At 35.7% G+C, this 17397-nt stretch overlaps 1 protein-coding gene across 2 annotated transcripts in view; it reads right to left on the bottom strand.

Moving 5' to 3' along the window:
* Window positions 1-17397, bottom strand: part of Rbm41 (RNA binding motif protein 41) — a 77180-nt gene that overhangs the window by 57997 nt on the left and 1786 nt on the right. Inside the window, exons 2-5 of one of the 2 annotated variants that reach the window (XM_023708001.1) lie at window positions 16084-16200; window positions 15326-15518; window positions 14841-15045; window positions 12946-13017 (exon numbers count right to left, since the gene is read on the bottom strand). In XM_023708001.1, the coding sequence (XP_023563769.1) occupies window positions 12946-13017; window positions 14841-15045; window positions 15326-15518; window positions 16084-16200 (587 nt within the window). The remainder of the gene's footprint in view (window positions 1-12945; window positions 13018-14840; window positions 15046-15325; window positions 15519-16083; window positions 16201-17397) is intronic. The other variant, XM_004647730.3, reaches the window with a different exon arrangement.

Here is a 17397-nt window from a genome sequence, read left to right as displayed (position 1 = left end):
TATTTATAATTTTTTTGGTGGAACCAGGGATTGAACTCAGACCCTTGCGTTTGCCAGGGAAGCGCTTATTCTACTGAGCCATCTCCCTGGCCGTAAGTCTATATTTTTAGAACTTCAATTTTTAGGTGTCATTTTTAAAATTAACTGCTACTTATGCCATGTAATGAAAGGAGGAAATTTAAGTGTATTGTCTGCTTAAGTAGCTAAACAACTGAAGGGCATTCTTTTTCATCATATTCTCTACATAGTTCACGGCAGATTGTATGCACATCATAACAGGGAAGTGATACAAAGATCACGTTAAAGTGCCAAAAGGAAAGAAGCAGCACTGACTGAGGTTTCTGGTAATAAGAGGAGTAGGATGTAACACTAAAATAAGATTAGAGTGAAGGGGTAAGAACTTTTGGAGCTGAGTCAAATGGGAAAAAAGTGAGAGGATCCAGAAGTGAGCAGAGTGACAGCGTGTAGATAAAAACTCTTCCTCTTGGGGGCCAGGGAGATAGCTCACTAGAATAAGCGCTTGCCTGGCAAGCACAAGGACCTGAGTTCAATCCCTGGCTCTGCCAAAAAAAACCCCCAAAAAACAACAACAAAAAACTTTCCTCTTTGAAATTGGACATTATTTCACTAAAAAACAGTAAAATAGGAAAAAGTAATGGAGATGTAAAGTAATACTGATGAATGAAACAGACAGCTCACTAGGAACTAGGAGCCATAATGACAAATAAGAAAGCAAGCTCTACACAACACCAGAAATGAAGAATTTGTAGAGACACAAATGATGAAAGTTATGTGATTTTATTTCTAGTAGTGCTCACAGCCATGATGTAGCAATAAGGAAAGCTATTAGGTGACTGACTCAGGGCTGAAGTTTTTCTGGGTGGGCATGATGCACACACAAAGAAACATGGAAAATGACTTATTGGCGAGAATATGGTTAAATAATGGAGGAGTCTAAATGAGAAGAGGACACAGGCAGGGATTGATAAATTGGAAGAAAAGTCAAGAAACTGAAGATTTCAATAACACTGAAAAGATGGTTAGAATGGACACAAGAGAGTTATAAGATCCAGAATGCTAAAAGAAAAAGATTATGGTCAGAGAATAAATACTGGAATTTATTTCAGAAGAAGTATATCTCTAGAAATAATATGTCCTATGTTTAAGTTAAAAAATGGGATATGCATAATTTCAAAAAAAAGTCTCAAGATACAGTAAAATCACACCAATAAATCTTTTCAAAATACATATACCAGTGCTGTGGTTAAGACACAGACTTTTGTATAAGGTCATGGATTTGTGTTTCAGTGTGGTCACTTAGTAACTGTGATCTTGAGAAAGTCATTTGTCCTTTTCTGAAACTCAATTTTGTTATCTATAAAATGGGTATAATACTGCCACTATCTCATAGGACTGCTATAAGGTTTAAATGAATTAATTTGAAAAAATGCTTAACACAAAGATTAGTACCACAAAGTCCTCAAAATCTATTAGCTATTAGAACTTCTGTTTTGTGTAAGATGAAATAAACACACTTCACCCTGTCTCTTTCAATAACTAGAGTGATAACACGCAGAGAGAATGTACAGTACATTTAAAGACTATGAAAAGTAAATGGTAGCAGGTAAATGAGCAAGAAGCTCACAATTTAAAATAAAGAACTTATTCATGTTCAGATGTAGCATAATCAAACTGCTGAAAATAACATTTAAATTTTATTTATGTAAACTGATTTTCCACAAAACAGTCCCGATAATCCAGTGGGAAAGAACAGTCATTTCATATAAAATGCCAGGATAATTATATATTATATGTATAAAAAGATGAGTACTACCCTAAAACTACATCACACGCCAAAACTTAATTTGAAATGCTTAACTAAACATGTGTGTTAAAACTATAATCTTTTATAACACATTTGAGAAAATCTGTACAATCTTGGTTTAGAAGGAAATCTATACAGAACCAAAAGAAGCTATTAAAAGTCAGATGCATTTCATCAAAATCAAAAACTTTGAAGTTTCAGGGTCCCGGGAGACAGCTCAGTAGAATAAGCGCTTGCTTGGCAAGTTCAGGGTCCTGAGTTCTATCCCTGGTGTTGAAAAAAAAACAAAACAAAACAAACCAACTTTGAAGTTTAAAAAGTTGTCATTAAGAAAACAGTGGAAACTGTATCTCTGAAAAGTTTACTCCTCAAAACAGCAATGCAGTAAAAAACATTTCAGAACCAACTTTATAACTCTGGGAAAATGAAAGGGCTGAAGCAATTTCAGTGGGGAGGTACGTCTTTAGGGAAAATAGCTGAATCTCTGGAAGATATATCAGTTTGTTTGTCTTTTTTTTTTTCCGGAACCAGGGATTGAACTCAGGTCCTTGCACTTACCAGGGAAGCGCTTATGCTACTGAGCTATCTCCCTGGCCCAAGTCTGTCTGTCTTAACTTGCCCTACTCCCATTCATTTTCCCCCAGGCCTACGAAAACCTGGAAAACTTACAATATGTAGTCAAACTAAAAACCAAGAGACGGCAGCCAATAGATGGGAAAGAATGGGGTTGAAACCTCTTACAAGCGCCATTTTCAGGGAATACTCATTACTTAACCTGTCTGGTAGTCTCTGGTAAAGCTCCAGCAATAATACTCTACTTGACCAGACTCTAAATTCATGTGTGTACACATAACAAATTATTTAAAATAGCATACTAGAAAAACAAACTTACACAAAAAAGGAATAGAAGAATAGGAAGGAAAAAACCTATGTAAGACATACAGAAAACAAACAGCTAAATGACAGGTACAAATCCTGATCTTATTAACAGATTCTAGTTAGATATATTAAAATAAGTGAACACTCCACTCAGAAAAGTAGAATATTGAATGAACTGGTTGAAAAAGAAAACATAATCCATGTATTTGGTATTTGTAAGAGACAAATTTTAGATTTAAAACACACAAACAGGTTGAAAGTAAAAGCATAGAAAAAGATGTCCCATACAATAAGAACAAAGCAAATTAGAGCTGAGTTTTATTTCATTTTTTAAGTTTTAAAAAATTTTGGTACAGGGTCTTGCCACACAGCTCAGACTCATAGTAATCCTCCTATCTCAGCCTCCTCAGTGCTGGGATTATAGGCATGCACCATCATGCTTAGTTTCGGTGGCCAGCATGGCATGGCTGGGATTCTGGAGCCGCCACAGCATGCAGTACTGGGGATCGAACATGGGACCTTGCATTTGAAAGGCAGGCACTTAGACCACAGAGCTATCTCGCCAGCCTGAGTTTTTATTTTCATTTTTGTTTCTGTTTTTTTTTTTTTCCGGGGGCGGGAGGAGGTCAGGACCTCATTATATACATAGGCTAGGCTTGAAATTGCAATCCTCCTGTTCTAGCCTCCCAAGTGCCCATGTGCTTGAATTATAAGGATGCACAAGAAAGCCTACTAGAGCTAGGGTTTAGAAATTTTATTTATTTATTTATTTTACATATTTGGTACAGGGTCTCACTATGGAACTTGGACTCATAGTGATCCTCCTATTTTCAGCCTCCCCAGTGCAAGGATTACAGTGTGCCACCATGCCTGGACCCTGTCCAGCTTAGTGCGATCGGGAATGGGGCCAGCACAGCATGGGGAGCTAGGGATCTCGAACCCTCATCCTTGCATTTGGCTAAGCAGGTGCTTAGTCAGCTGAGCTATCTCACTGGCCTATCTCTCTTTTAACTTGATTAGTCTAGCTAAAGAATTATGGATTTTATTTTTCATTATTTCCCCTCCCCATTTTTCATTATTTTTTGAGAGTACAAATTAGAATTGAAACAAAAAGTTACAAGTGATACAGATTTTCACTTATCAAAGTAATATGAATTTCACAGTATTTGTTGTAATACACAGTGCTGTCTTCCAACCAGCTATTCATATTACCAGATACATGCATGTAAAATTGGAAGAAAGAAAAAAGAAAGAAATGTGTAAGAAATTAAGAAGTCAGAGTAAAGTGCCTGCTTAGGCAGACATAGGGACTGGGGTTCGATATCTTGTGTACTGTATCGGCTCCACCCCCAGGGTGCACAGAGATGGTAAATGAGACTGGGTGTGGTGGCACACACCTGTAATTCCAGTACTTGGGAGGCTGAAAACGGATTACTACGAGTCCAATTTGTGTAGTGAAACCCTGTAGACCTTGTACTAAATACAAAACAAAATTAAGAAGAGAAAAAGGAGAAACAAGTGAAAGAATATGAAACAAATTAAAGCATTAACTGCTGCTTTCCACAGACCAGCAGAAATGCACAGTGCAGTTGTCCAAACCACTCTGCTTACATACACAGATACATCTCTTCCCTCTACTTCCTCTCCTGTCCTCCTCAACTCAGTAACTCTTTCCTTTTGAATAAGTTCATTCCATTTTACCAGTGTCTATTATATGATTAAGATTCCCTTTTTCTCTTTCAGGTTCTTACACTAAGGAGACAATATGATGTTTGCGCACATAGGTGTGATTTATTTCACTTAAGAGTATGTTCTCGAGAAAGATCTGTGGAGGGCCTCTTTTGTCTGCTTCTGTAGCCTTGTCTGGCTTTTGCAGTCTCAACTGGGCGCTCCGTCCAGCACAATGGGAAAATGGGACAATCAGGTGGCCTACATGAATCTAATAGCAATGGCCAGATCAAGAGGTCCAATCCAGCCTTCAGGGTTAACCATATAAGATCATCTGAATCGACTCAGGCTTACCTGGGAGGAAGTGAAAGAGTAACTAGAAAATAAAAAGAAAGGCTCTCAGGCTTTGGATGAATTTGAAGAAAAAAATGAATGAGAATTGGAAGAAAGAACTAGAAAAGTATAGAGAGAAATAAAGTGGAAATGAAAACTCATAAAAGAGAGAGAAAGAAGAAGGAAAAAAGGAATCTGGTAGGTATTCATCTTTTTCATTGAGCTCTGATTCTTCTAGCAGCTCTTTAGATTCTGAAGATGAGGAAAAGAAGCAAAAAGGAGAAAGAAAAAGAAGAACCACTCATATAAATCTTCTGAAAGCTTCCTGTCAGAAACTGAGTCAGACAGTAAGGATAGTTTAAAAAAGAAAAAGAAGTCAAACGATACAACTGAGAAAGAAAAGGACAGTAAAGGACTTGCCAAGAAAAGAAAGATGTATCCTGAAGATAAACCTACTTAAGGGCCGGGGAGATGGCTCAGTGGAATAAGCGCTTCCCTGGCAAGCGCAAGGGCCTGAGTTCAATCCCCGGATCCGAAAAAAAAAAAAAAAAAGATAAACCTTCTTCATCTGAGTCCTTGTCAGAATCAGATCATACTGAAGATGTATAAGTGAAAAAGAAGAAAAGTAGTGAAGAACAAGAGAAAGCAAACAAAAAAGAAAAAGAAGTATAAGAAACACAATAAGAAGAAAAAGAAGGCTGCTAGTTCAAGTCTTGAGTCACCATAACAACAACAAAACCCAGGACTCCCCTATAAGAAAAGTGCAATGTCTAAAGAAATTTCAACTGTGAAGTTACGATGTATTTACTAACATGCATGGATTTTCTTGTTCTTAGAATTGTTCCTGGACTATTCAACAGACACTCCAATGCTGCTATGTGAAAAGGCTATAATTGTTGCTTGCTGCTTAAACATATTTTTTCTCCTCCACTGTGTGACAACCTCGGAGATAACACACTGCAGTCACACTTGTGGTTAAAATATTTGGATAGAAAGCTAATATTTTTGACTAGAAATATCTAGTGAGCAATAGAAATGAATCTGGATACATCTTAAGATGTAATCAGAAATGGCCAGATGACTCTAGTTAAATTTTTTAAAGTACAGATTATACTAATATTTTGAAATCTTTACTCTGTAGCTAAGTTTATCTTAATTTTTCCCCCTTATATAATTCCTATTTATCTCAAGAAGACCTTTTAGGGTGGAGGGAGGGGTGGTTTGCTATCTCTTTAGCTAGTAGAGTAGTGTGCCTTTGGTCCTCACACCTCCTACTTTGGTGGACACGGTAGCCATGCTTCCTGGGGAAGTCAGAGCGGTGTACAAGCCCTCTTGCCCTTTGTTGAGCCTAATGGCATCTGTGGCCTCTGTCACCTGCTGTTTTGAGTGAACTGGAGAAATAGCCCATTGCAGCATGAGAAAGCTCCAAAGCTCTGAGTTTATACCTCCACATCAACAAAAACTGAATGTTTTTTAGCTTTAAAATGTGCTATGTCATTTGAATTAATTTTTGACCATACTTTGGCTTTGGAGAGGAATTGTTTCATATAGACACTAGTACTTTTTGAACTTGATAGCTACAGATTCTAAAATGCATGTTTTATGCTGTTAAGTTTTAACCAGTCATGAAAATTTTATGTAACCAATGATAAGTTACTTTACTTTTTTGTGTGAATGTTGTTCAGGCTGCAATGTTTAGCTTTTGTTAACTCTCATTTGTACTGTCTGAAGTTCATTATTATGTTTAATGGCACCATTGCCAAGATATTTAGCATGTAAAAAGCAGGTTTTGAGTTTTTGTTTTAAACAGCTTTTTTTTTAAGTGGAACCGAGGATTGAACTCAGGCACTTGCACTTGCCAAGGAAGTGCTTATTCTACTGAGCTGTCTCCCTGGCAGCCCCAACAGCTTCATACTGAAGCTGAGACTTACATAACAAGAAATGTAACTTTTGTATCTGATAAGGTCAGTCAAGTCCCCTCAGGATTTATCCTGTAACCCTGTACTGCACTTTGTAGATCCTTTGTCAGAGACTTACAAACAAGTTGAGTGGCAGACCTTGGATGCTGTATCTTGTTACATAAAGCTATTTCCAGAATCTTAGTAAATACAATGTTTTAAGTTAAAAAAGAGTACCTTCTCTAGTTGCATCCATTTACCAACAAAAGACTCAAATTTATCCTGTTTTATAGCTGAATAATACTCCATTGTGTACAAATACCACTTCTTCCTTATCCATTAGTCAGTTAATGGGCATCTGTGCTGTTTCTAGGATTTAGCTATAACAAACTGTGCTGCTATAAATATGGGTGCACATATATCACTGTGGTATGAGGTTTTCATTTCTTATGGAAAAATACCCAGGAGGGGTATAGCTGGCTTGAATGGAATCCCCAATCCTAGCTTTTGAAGGAATCGCCATACGTTTTTAAAGCAAAAATTCTTTCTTTTCCTGTCTCTGTCTCTCTCTCTCTCCTTCTTTCCTTGGGTGGTGCTGGGTGTTGAACTCGAGGCTTTGTGCATATGAGGCAAGAACTCTACTACTGAGCCACTTTACCAGCCTTGTTTATTTCCATTTTAATCTTTGTTATTTAATTTCTTCAGCTTGATTTAAGTTTAGTTTACTTTTCTCTTTGTAGTACCTTACACTGAAGTTTCATTTATTAATGCAAGGTCTTTTTCTTTTTTAATAGAGGCATTTACAACTATAAATATGCCCCTAATACTATTTTTATGGTATTCTCTAAGTTTTGGTATGTTGTATTTTCATTTCATTCATTTCTAAGTATTTTCTAATGCCACTATGACTTCTTTTGATCTATCAATTATTCATTAGAGTTCCTTAATTTCTACATATTAATAAATGTCCTACATAACCTTCATGGTACATATTTTTACTTCATTTCACTGTAAATAGAAGTGGCAACAGTGTCATTCTTTCCTTATAGTCTTGGCAAACTTTTACTGTTTTCCCACTAAAAATGATGATGAATAGTAACACAAATAACTGCTGACAATTAACTGCTGACAAAAAAACAGGAAGGATATTCCTTAACAGCTGTATATTGTTTAACAGGCAAAAACTGAACCTTAATCTCATTCTTATTGCTTATAAAATGTCAAGTCAAAATGAGAAATAGATCTAAATGTGAAATGTACAGCCATAAAACTGTTGGAAGGACAGGACAAGATTTTTATGAATAAATACTACAGTTTTTTATACATACATATATCACACAGCATGATCCATGGAATAAATTGATAAATTAGATTTTTTAAGAGTTCAAAACATTTTCTCTGAGGTGGAAGATTCATGCAAGATTTTGCTAAAAGAAATAAAGAACACAAACAGTAGAGACAGCCCATGTTCATGGATAAGGAGAAAATACTATTAAGATGTCTACACTAACCAAAGTATTTATAGATTCAGTACATTCGATACCAAAATCTCAATGTCGTTTTTTGAAGAAACAGAAAAATCTACTCTAAAATTTATATAGAATCTCAAAAGACTCTCAGATAGCCAAAACAATGTAGAAAGACAAAAGCAAAGTTGGAAGTCACACAGTTCATGATTTAAAAAATACTACAAAGCTATAATAATTAAATCAGATGGTACTGGCATAAAGACAGGCATATATAGTGATGGCATGGAATAGAGTACAAAAATAGAATTCTTAGGGGCCAGGTACTCATCAGTAGTACTGCAGGACTAAGCTGAACCTTTTGCAAGGGCAAAGGAATAAAACCAAAAGCCTAGAAGTAAACCCATGAATCTACAACCAAATCATTTGAGAAGATGATAAGAACAGCATTGGCGAAAAGACAATTCTTTTCTGGTAAAAATGAATTTTCACATGAAGAAGGAAATTAGACCCTTATCTCTCACTAGTTATGAGATAAACTAAATTGATTAAAGACTTACATGTATGTCCTAAAACTATTAAACCAGAAAAACAAAACAGGAAATTTCAGGGCATTGAAATGCACAGGGATGTCTTGAAAATGTGTTTAAGCTCAAAAGCATAGTAAACAAAAGAAAAAATAGATAAATGATATTACATCAAGTTAAATTCTTCACAGAAAGGGTGGGGAGTTAGCTCAGTGGCATCAGTGCCTGCCTGCCAACTACAAGGTCCTGAGTTCAATCCCTGGTACCACCCCCAAAAAAATCTTCACAGAAAAGGATGCAAACAAGCAGAGTGAAAAGATAACATACAGAATAGGAGAAATATTTACAAATCATACATTTGACAAGTGGCTTATACCCAAAATAAGTAAGAAATTTCAAAAATACAATGGCAAAAATTTGATTAAAAATGAACAATATATCTAAACTGACATTTCTCAAAGAAAACATATGTATGACCAACAGGTCATAGAAAAAATGCTCAGCATCACAAATCATAAGGGAAATGAAGCACAAAAGTATGATATTACCTTACCACACAAACAAGGATTATCAAGAAAGATGAAAGATTGTAAGTTCCACTGATGTGAAGATGAAGAAAAGGAAATCCTTTTACACAATGCACAGGAGTGTAAATTAATATATTCATCATGGGAACCATATGGAAGAACCTCAAAAAATAAAACATAGACTACCATAGTGTCCAGCAAAACCCCTACTGAGAATATATTAAAATGGAATAAAATCAGTATTCCAAAAATTACTTGCACACCCATGTTTTTAATGCAGCGCTATTCACAATAGCCTAAAAGGGAAACAACATGCCTATCAAGTAAAGAATGAATAAACAAAGCACACAGTAACTGTTTTTGGTTTTTTTTTTTCTTTTTGGCGGAACTGGGGATTGAACTCAGACCCTTGCTCTTGCCTGGGAAGTGCTTATTCTATGAGCCATTTCCCCGGCCCCAACTTTTTCTTTTTCTTTTTCTTTTTTTTTTTTTTTTTTTTGGCAGAACTGGGGATTGAACGCAGGCCTTTGTGCTTGCCAGAGAAGCACTTATTCTACTGAGCCATCTCCCCAGGCCCCAAGCACACAGTAACTGAATACTATTCAGTCATAAAAAATAATGAAACCCTGTCACTAGTGATAATAGGTAGAATTGGAAGTCATTAAGTAAAATAAAAAATTAAAAAAGACAAATGTCATGATCTCACTCATGTATGAAATCTAAAATAAAAATGGTCTCATAACACAAGAGCACAATGAAAGTTATGAGAGGCTGTAGAGATTAGTGTGAAGGAAGGAACGGGATATCAATCAATGAGTTTTGTTTGTTTGTTTTTGGTGGAACCAGGGATTGAACTCAGGTCCTTGCGCTTTCCAGGGAAGCACTTATTCCACTGAGCCATCTCCCCAGCCCCAATCAATGAGTTTTGAATTACATTTATATAGGAGCAAGTAGTCATGGTATGCTGTTGCACAGTAGGGTAAATGTAACTAACAATAATGTCCTATACATTTCAAAAAGCTACAAGAAATAATTTTGAAAGTTTTCAACATATAAAAGTAATAAATGTTTGAGGAGATAAATATTGTGTGTTAAACATTAAGCACTGTACATATATATACTCATACATAATGTGGTACACATATGTACAGTTTTTATGTATCTTTAAAATTCTTAATTAAAAATAAGTGTATTAAATACAAAAAAAATGAAAGATAAAGAAGAGTATAACAATAAACACACTCATAAAATTAAATGAGCTTTTAGAAAGGCACCAAGATCATCCAGGATGAAAAGGACAGTCTTTTCAACAAATGTTACTGGGAAAACTGGGTATCACAAGCAAAAAATGAAGTTGGGTCCTTACCTTGTATCACATATAAAAATTAAGACAAAATAGATCAAAGACCTAAAGGAAAGAGCAGAACTATAAATGCTTAGAAGATAACACAGAGAAAAGCTTCAGATGGGTTTTTAGATAGGATTGCAAGAGCATAGTCAACAAAAGAAAAAATAGACAAAAGGACAACATCAAAATTAGAAACATTGTGCACCAAACGACACTATCACATAGTGAAAAGGCAACCCACAGAACAAGAGAAAAAATATTCACAAATCATGTATCTGATAAGGGATTAGTACCTAGAATATACATAGAACTCTTACCATTTAATAAAACTAAACACTTCATTTTAAAAACAAGAGACTTGAATAGACACCACTCCAAAAAGATACAAAAATGTCCGAACGTGCATGAAGCACTAAGCATTAGGAAAATGCAAATCAAAACCACAGAGAGATACTACTTCATGCACATTAAAGTGGTTATTATCAAAGAAACAATCCCAGAAAAATAGCAGGTACAGCTAAAGGTGGAGAGAAATTGTAACTCTTGTGCATTGCTGGCTGGAATATAAAATGGCATAGTCTTTATGGCAAGTGATACAGTGCTTCCTCAAAAATTAAGTGTACAATTACCACATGATTTCACAATTGTACTTCTGGGTATATGCAAAAAAGAAATGAAACAATACTAAAACTTGTCTGTATCCTCATGTTCACAGCAGCATTATTCACAACAGCTAAAACATGGAAATATCCTAAGTATCTATGGGTAAGTGAATGAATTAAGAATGAGGGACAAATGTACAATGGAGTATTATTCAGCCTTACAAAGGAAGGAAATTCTGACATATGCTATAATACAAATAAACCCTGACGACATTATGCGTAGTAAAATAACCTAGTGACAAAAGGACAAATATTGCATGATAGTACTTATATGAGACACACAGAGTAGCCAAATTCATAAGGATAGAAAGTATTATAGAGGCTGTTAGAAGGTGGAGGAGAGAGAAAGAAGGTGGTGCTTAAAGGGTAAATGGGTTAAAAAGTTCTGAGGATGGATGGTGGTAATAGTTGCTAAACAACGTGAATATACTTAACGCTACCAAACTATATACTTAAAAATGGTTAAAATAGATAACTTTATGTTATACATATTTTACCAAAAGAAAAACAAGTTAGCTCTATAAAAGACACTGTTAAGTGAAAGAAAAGATAAGCTACTGACTGTGAGACAATATTTATAAATCACATATCCAATGGAAAATTGTGCTTATGATCTATAGACTCTCAAAAGTCATCAGGAAGAAAATAACTCAGTGATAAAATAGAAGAAGATCTGAACAGACACTTTTACCAAACAGGATATAAGGATGGCAAATAAGCACATGAAAAGATGTTCAACATCACTAGCCATTAATGGAATGCAAATTATAACAATGAGGTATCACTTCACACCTATCAGAACAACCAAAATAAATACTGAATATTAAGTGTGGACAAAGATGTAGAGCAACTGGAACTCTTATACATTGTTCATGGAGATGTGAAATGATAATAGCCACTCTGCAAGATGGTTTGGCAGTTTCACATAAAGTTAAAAGTACACTTACCATATGACCCAGAAATCCCACTTCTAGATATTTACCTTAGAAAAATAAAAACTTATGTTCATACAGAAACGTGCATAAGAATGTTCATATCAGTATTATTCATAACTACTGTAAAGGGAAAGCAACTCAAAATCACTTAAGTGGGTGAACAGACATACAAACTTTGGAACAGCTATATAAGGAACTTTATAATTTATTCTGCAAAATGAATGAAACACTGACACATACAATTTGGATGAATCTCAAAGGCATTAAAGATGCCAGTCTCACAAGGTTATACATTGTATGATTCCATTGATATGACAGTCTCTACAAGAGAAATCTACAGTGGTGAAGAACAGGTCAGTGATTGCCAGCAATTATGGGTAGGAGTTGAAAATGACTATAAAGGGATTGTATGATGGAGCTGTTCTCTCTCCTGATTGTGATGGTGCTTACATGAATTTATATGAGTTATAGTTCATAGAATTGTACACATAAAAAAGTCCCATGCAATTCTACTGTAAGTTCATTTTGAAAAATAAAATATTAGCTATTATATTATCACTATCACCATCATCATCAATAGTTATACCTTACTAATAAAATATTCATAATTATTTGTGAAATGGGATCTAAAAATCAGCAAGGTCAACTGATGCCAATAACTTAAGGGTATATAGAGAAAAACAATACTAAAGGTTAAAGCTTTACAACTTCTACTAACTCTTCTAATATTTTATATCAGGATAATATGTTGTATCTGGATCATTTCCTATAAACATTATCATTACTGAATATGGAATTACATAAGTGTTCAACTTAGAAGTCTGGAACCCTAGTTTACATTCCTAAATCTAACACTATAAGAAAACTCTCGACTTGCCTTTTGTGCCTAATTTTATCTTCCTCTTCATTGAGGTCATGTACTTGTCTGCACTTGTCTTTTTGTGGTATGCTGTGAAGGTTTAAAGCAAGGAATTTCAAAGATAGGAAACAGAACAGATTCATACACCCCACCACCACCCACCCAAACACCAGGTATCCGCTCTTACTGACTTACACGTATTACTGCATTTAATCTTCCTAACAACCCTGTAATGTATCTACCATTAATACTCCAATTTTACAAGTGAAGAAATTATGCATAGAGAGGTAACTTGCCCAGCAACTAATAGCTAGTAAGTGGGGGAGCCAGGATTTTCTCAAGCCCTTTGCCTCCAGAGTCCATATTTAAAATCAGTATGCTATAATGTCTCTCTACAAAAGGCTGATCATTTGTTTATTCATCCCTCCTTCACTACTGCTCTGCCATGTGTATTATCATTCATTTGCATGATTTTAACATATCATCTAATCCTAAGCAGAGATGACTCCCAGTTCTATATACCTAGTTTTGACCTGTCTCCTGAGCTTCATTGCTTTATTTCTAACTGTACCCTCAATATCTGCATGTGATGATTGCCGTTCTCACAAACTCAACATGTTTAAAATCAAATTCATCAACCTTCTTCAAAATTTTCCCATAAAAGCTTTCTTAATTTTGCCATTTGGTATGTCACACAGCCTTGAAACGTCTGGGTTATCTTTACCACATTCTTCTTCATTGACTCTCCTTTCATTTTCAGTCAACAAGTTTTACCAATTCTTTAATCTCTCTAGTAATCAAACCTATCTTGTTCCAATTCTACTGTCATCACTCTAGTAAGATCTTCATGTTTAAATGACTATAAAACTTCCTGATCATTCTCTCTGCATCCATTTCTTCTTCTAATTCTATTTATTGGTCACCACATTAATCATTTTCAAATATGACTTTTATGTTACTCTTGGCTCAAAAATGTATTAACTTTATTCAAACTTAGTGAAAAAGTACCTCTGCATAGCTACATGCATATAATCAATCAAATAAAATCTAAAATTCTTAACTACATTTTCAACATTGTTTTTTACAACTTGCCAAGTCAATAGTAACCATACCAACTACTGTAACTGAAATGCCATTCCCTCTCCTTTCTGAATAGGTAGTATTAAAAAATATATTTAATTCTTACCTCCACTGAGAGGCCTTCTTCAGTCACACCAATAAAACTCTATATTACTATAGCACTTAGCAGTGGTATCTGGCATTGTTACTAATTGTTATATACTAATATCTCCAACCAGACTATACCTGGCACAAGATCAGGACCCATTTCTTCAAGTTCTGTGAACCTTCCACAGTGCCTAATAAAACTGGAATGTTTAATTCTTTGTGGTTAAAACATGTAGTATTCACATACATATTTTGTGCTATTATTTACCTCAGTTTAAAGATCCTTTACAGTCTGATATCACCTTCATTTCCTATGTTATCATCACCCTGCCATATGCTATTGCCTTATCACATAGAACTGCTTATTGTTCCCTAGATGCACCAGGTCCTGTCAGTGATGTTCCTATTCACTCACTATCTATAATACCCTTTCCCCTTCATCTAGAAATGGGTGGTGATCTGTTAAGACAGTATAAATGTCAACTTCTGACTCCCCCAACTAGACTTAGATGCTCTAGTTTTGTGTTCCCTCAGCATTTCATTTACATCTCTATAATAAAAATTTCCATGTTGTCATGAAGTTAACTACGCATATATTTTTCTCTCTCATGGGACTATATGTTTCTTAGGAGGAGTAATAACTTGTCTTTCCTCTATTCCCTTCACTATTTTTTCACAATTAATGCTCTGATGTCAAGTCTTTCTCTCAGTGATTAAACATATTAAAGTCAGGGAGGATCACATACCTTGGTAATAAAGAGCCTTAAGGAAAGAGTGACGATCAGCTCCCTGAAATAAAGACTTTTCTATTTCCATTTCTCGTCGGGTCAGCTGTTTGCTCTTTGAGAATCTCTGTGGCAAGCAAAGGATGCGCTGACGCTCTGAGATTCTTTCTTCAATATCTTGAAGACGATTCTGTATTGCTTCAGGAGTTGCTCTCAGCTTTGTCCTCTGTAATCAGGGACATAAAATAGCATATATCACAGAGGACACATGGTAAAAGTGATGATCTGGTGCCTCAGGTGAGAAAGATGATTAGGGCCCAGAAACTGAAAGTGTTTACCGGAAGTGCTTGTTAGGAAGTTAGTAGCTTATCTTTTGCCAGTATCTATCCCACAAAACCAAAGAAGATTCATACCCAAAGCTCAGTTTTGTGAGAACTAAAAATGAACAATGTCAAAAAGAGATCCTATTCTTTATTCTCTAGGAAGAAAAACACTGCCCCACTCACCTTTTCACCTGAAATATGGCTTTTCCAGATCATGATTTCTGTTTCACTGAGTCCTAGTTCCCTGAGAGAAGCAGTCTCTTGGTCCTTTTCATGCAGTGTTTGGAACTCGGACAAAGTCATAGTCCCAGCTGCTTCTTTCCCAAAGGGCTTGTACATAGTACCAGGGGCAAAACTTTCTTTCTTAGAGACACATCTATAAAACAAAAGACAGGACTAAAAACATCTTGAGGTTATCACAGTGTAAGGAAATGAGAGCTTACCATTATAAGAAGCACAATGAAACTAAGTGACAATTTTTCCTTCACATCCTATTTCTAGGCTGAAGCATCATTGCAACAAAATGCAACTTCATCAATGTCCCCTCTCCCAAGACCAACAAATAGCTAAATCAACAAATATTTACTAAATATCTACGATGCATAAGATGGTGTTCTATACAATGGGGAATGAACATATATGAAAGAACACAAAAAGGCAAACTGGCAATGACAATACTGAGTTGTAACTTATGTTGGGGGAAAACAGAGCACTAAAGAAGGACTTAGGAAAGGTAATTGGTCTAGATTAAGTGGGACATGGGAAGCTTCTTAGAGGAAGAAACACAGAAGTAAATATCTGACTAACACATAAAAGTCAACCCAAAAAGGCAGAAAAATGAGAAAGGTGTGTTCTTTTCGGGTTTTAAGAGAGGTCCATCACCTGGAGTTGAGGGTCTATGAGTCTATGATACTTTGCCTGCTTACAAAATCAATACCTACTCCTCAATAGAGACAGAAGTATCAAGTTGATGCTGAAGAAGGCTCTTCAGCTGCCTCTCCCCTTCTGTTTCCAGCTCCTCCAGGACATGGTCATCACTCTTCACACAGCTATTAACCCTAGGGAGGATATAGGAAGAGACACAAAGAATGTGACATGCAAAGTTAAAGGATGGAAGCTTTATTAGCTTGCAGTTTATAAATGTTACAGTCCATAACTGGCCAGCTCCAAGGCAGGGTGGCTTGGCAGAGGGGCATCACAGAAGAGAACAATTCATGGCACTCCTCCAAGGTACCAAAAGCAACAAAAAGCTTTAACAGCATCTTTCTGCGATTTTTATGCTATCCAGTCTCCCAGGATTATGATGGTGCTAAACCATTCAGGAGACCAATTTCGTAATCACACATCCTTAATCCCAGCATTGCACCATGAATCAGTCACACTCTAGATTCAGAACCTCTGAAAAAGTCCACATATGACCACATGAAGCTCTGCAGAGACATTTAAACACAAGCCATAACAGAGTCTGAGAACGTCTTCTGTATATTACCTGTCATTAATGATGTTTATTCAAAGACACTTCTTTAATGATCCATTGCCCTTTATCATTCAATCCACCAACATTTACTCAGTACCTACTTACACAGAAGGTATTATATTAGGCAATAACTGTAGTCAAAGACTCTGAAGATGCAATTTTTATCTTGAAGAAACTTGTAACCTATGTATGGAGTAATGTGTTTGTGTTGGGTGCATGTGGCTGGGGAAGATAGAATGTAAAGAAAAATGATAGAGAAGTTTATGCCAAATCAGTAAGAGCTGAGGGATGGGATTTTTTTGGTGGTATTAGGAATTGAAGCTACTAAATCCTTTGCGCTGAGGTTCAGTGAGCTTAATCTTCATTTAGCACTGTGTCACCAAATTGCCTGGTAAGCTACTTTCTTTTTGTTTTTCACAACCAATCCTTCAATTCCAGTTTAAAAAGACCATCCTGATCCCAGCACGCTGGAAGACTGAGGAAGGATTGTAAGTTTAAGCCCATTGTGGGAAACTTAGTGCTTACCAAGACCTTGTCTCTAAAATAAATAAGGAATGGTTAGGTGAACAAGTTAGACCAGGGGCCTGTGGAAACATGAAGAGTCATAACATATTATAGCCGAGACACCACTGTGTAGAAATCTAAGTAATGGTTAGCATGAACCAGCTAAAATAATGAAAAATTCTTATTAGAATATAAAGAAATAACAGGACTATTTATACATGCAATGACAGATTATAAAAGCAAACAAAAAATAAACCAGTTAACTCTATGAGGA

Source organism: Octodon degus, unplaced genomic scaffold (assembly GCF_000260255.1).
Source record: "Octodon degus isolate 3935 unplaced genomic scaffold, OctDeg1.0 scaffold00321, whole genome shotgun sequence".
NCBI classification, from domain to species: Eukaryota; Metazoa; Chordata; class Mammalia; order Rodentia; family Octodontidae; genus Octodon; species Octodon degus.
Note: the sequence above shows the minus strand (reverse complement) of the source record. Positions and strands in the feature narration are given on the sequence as shown.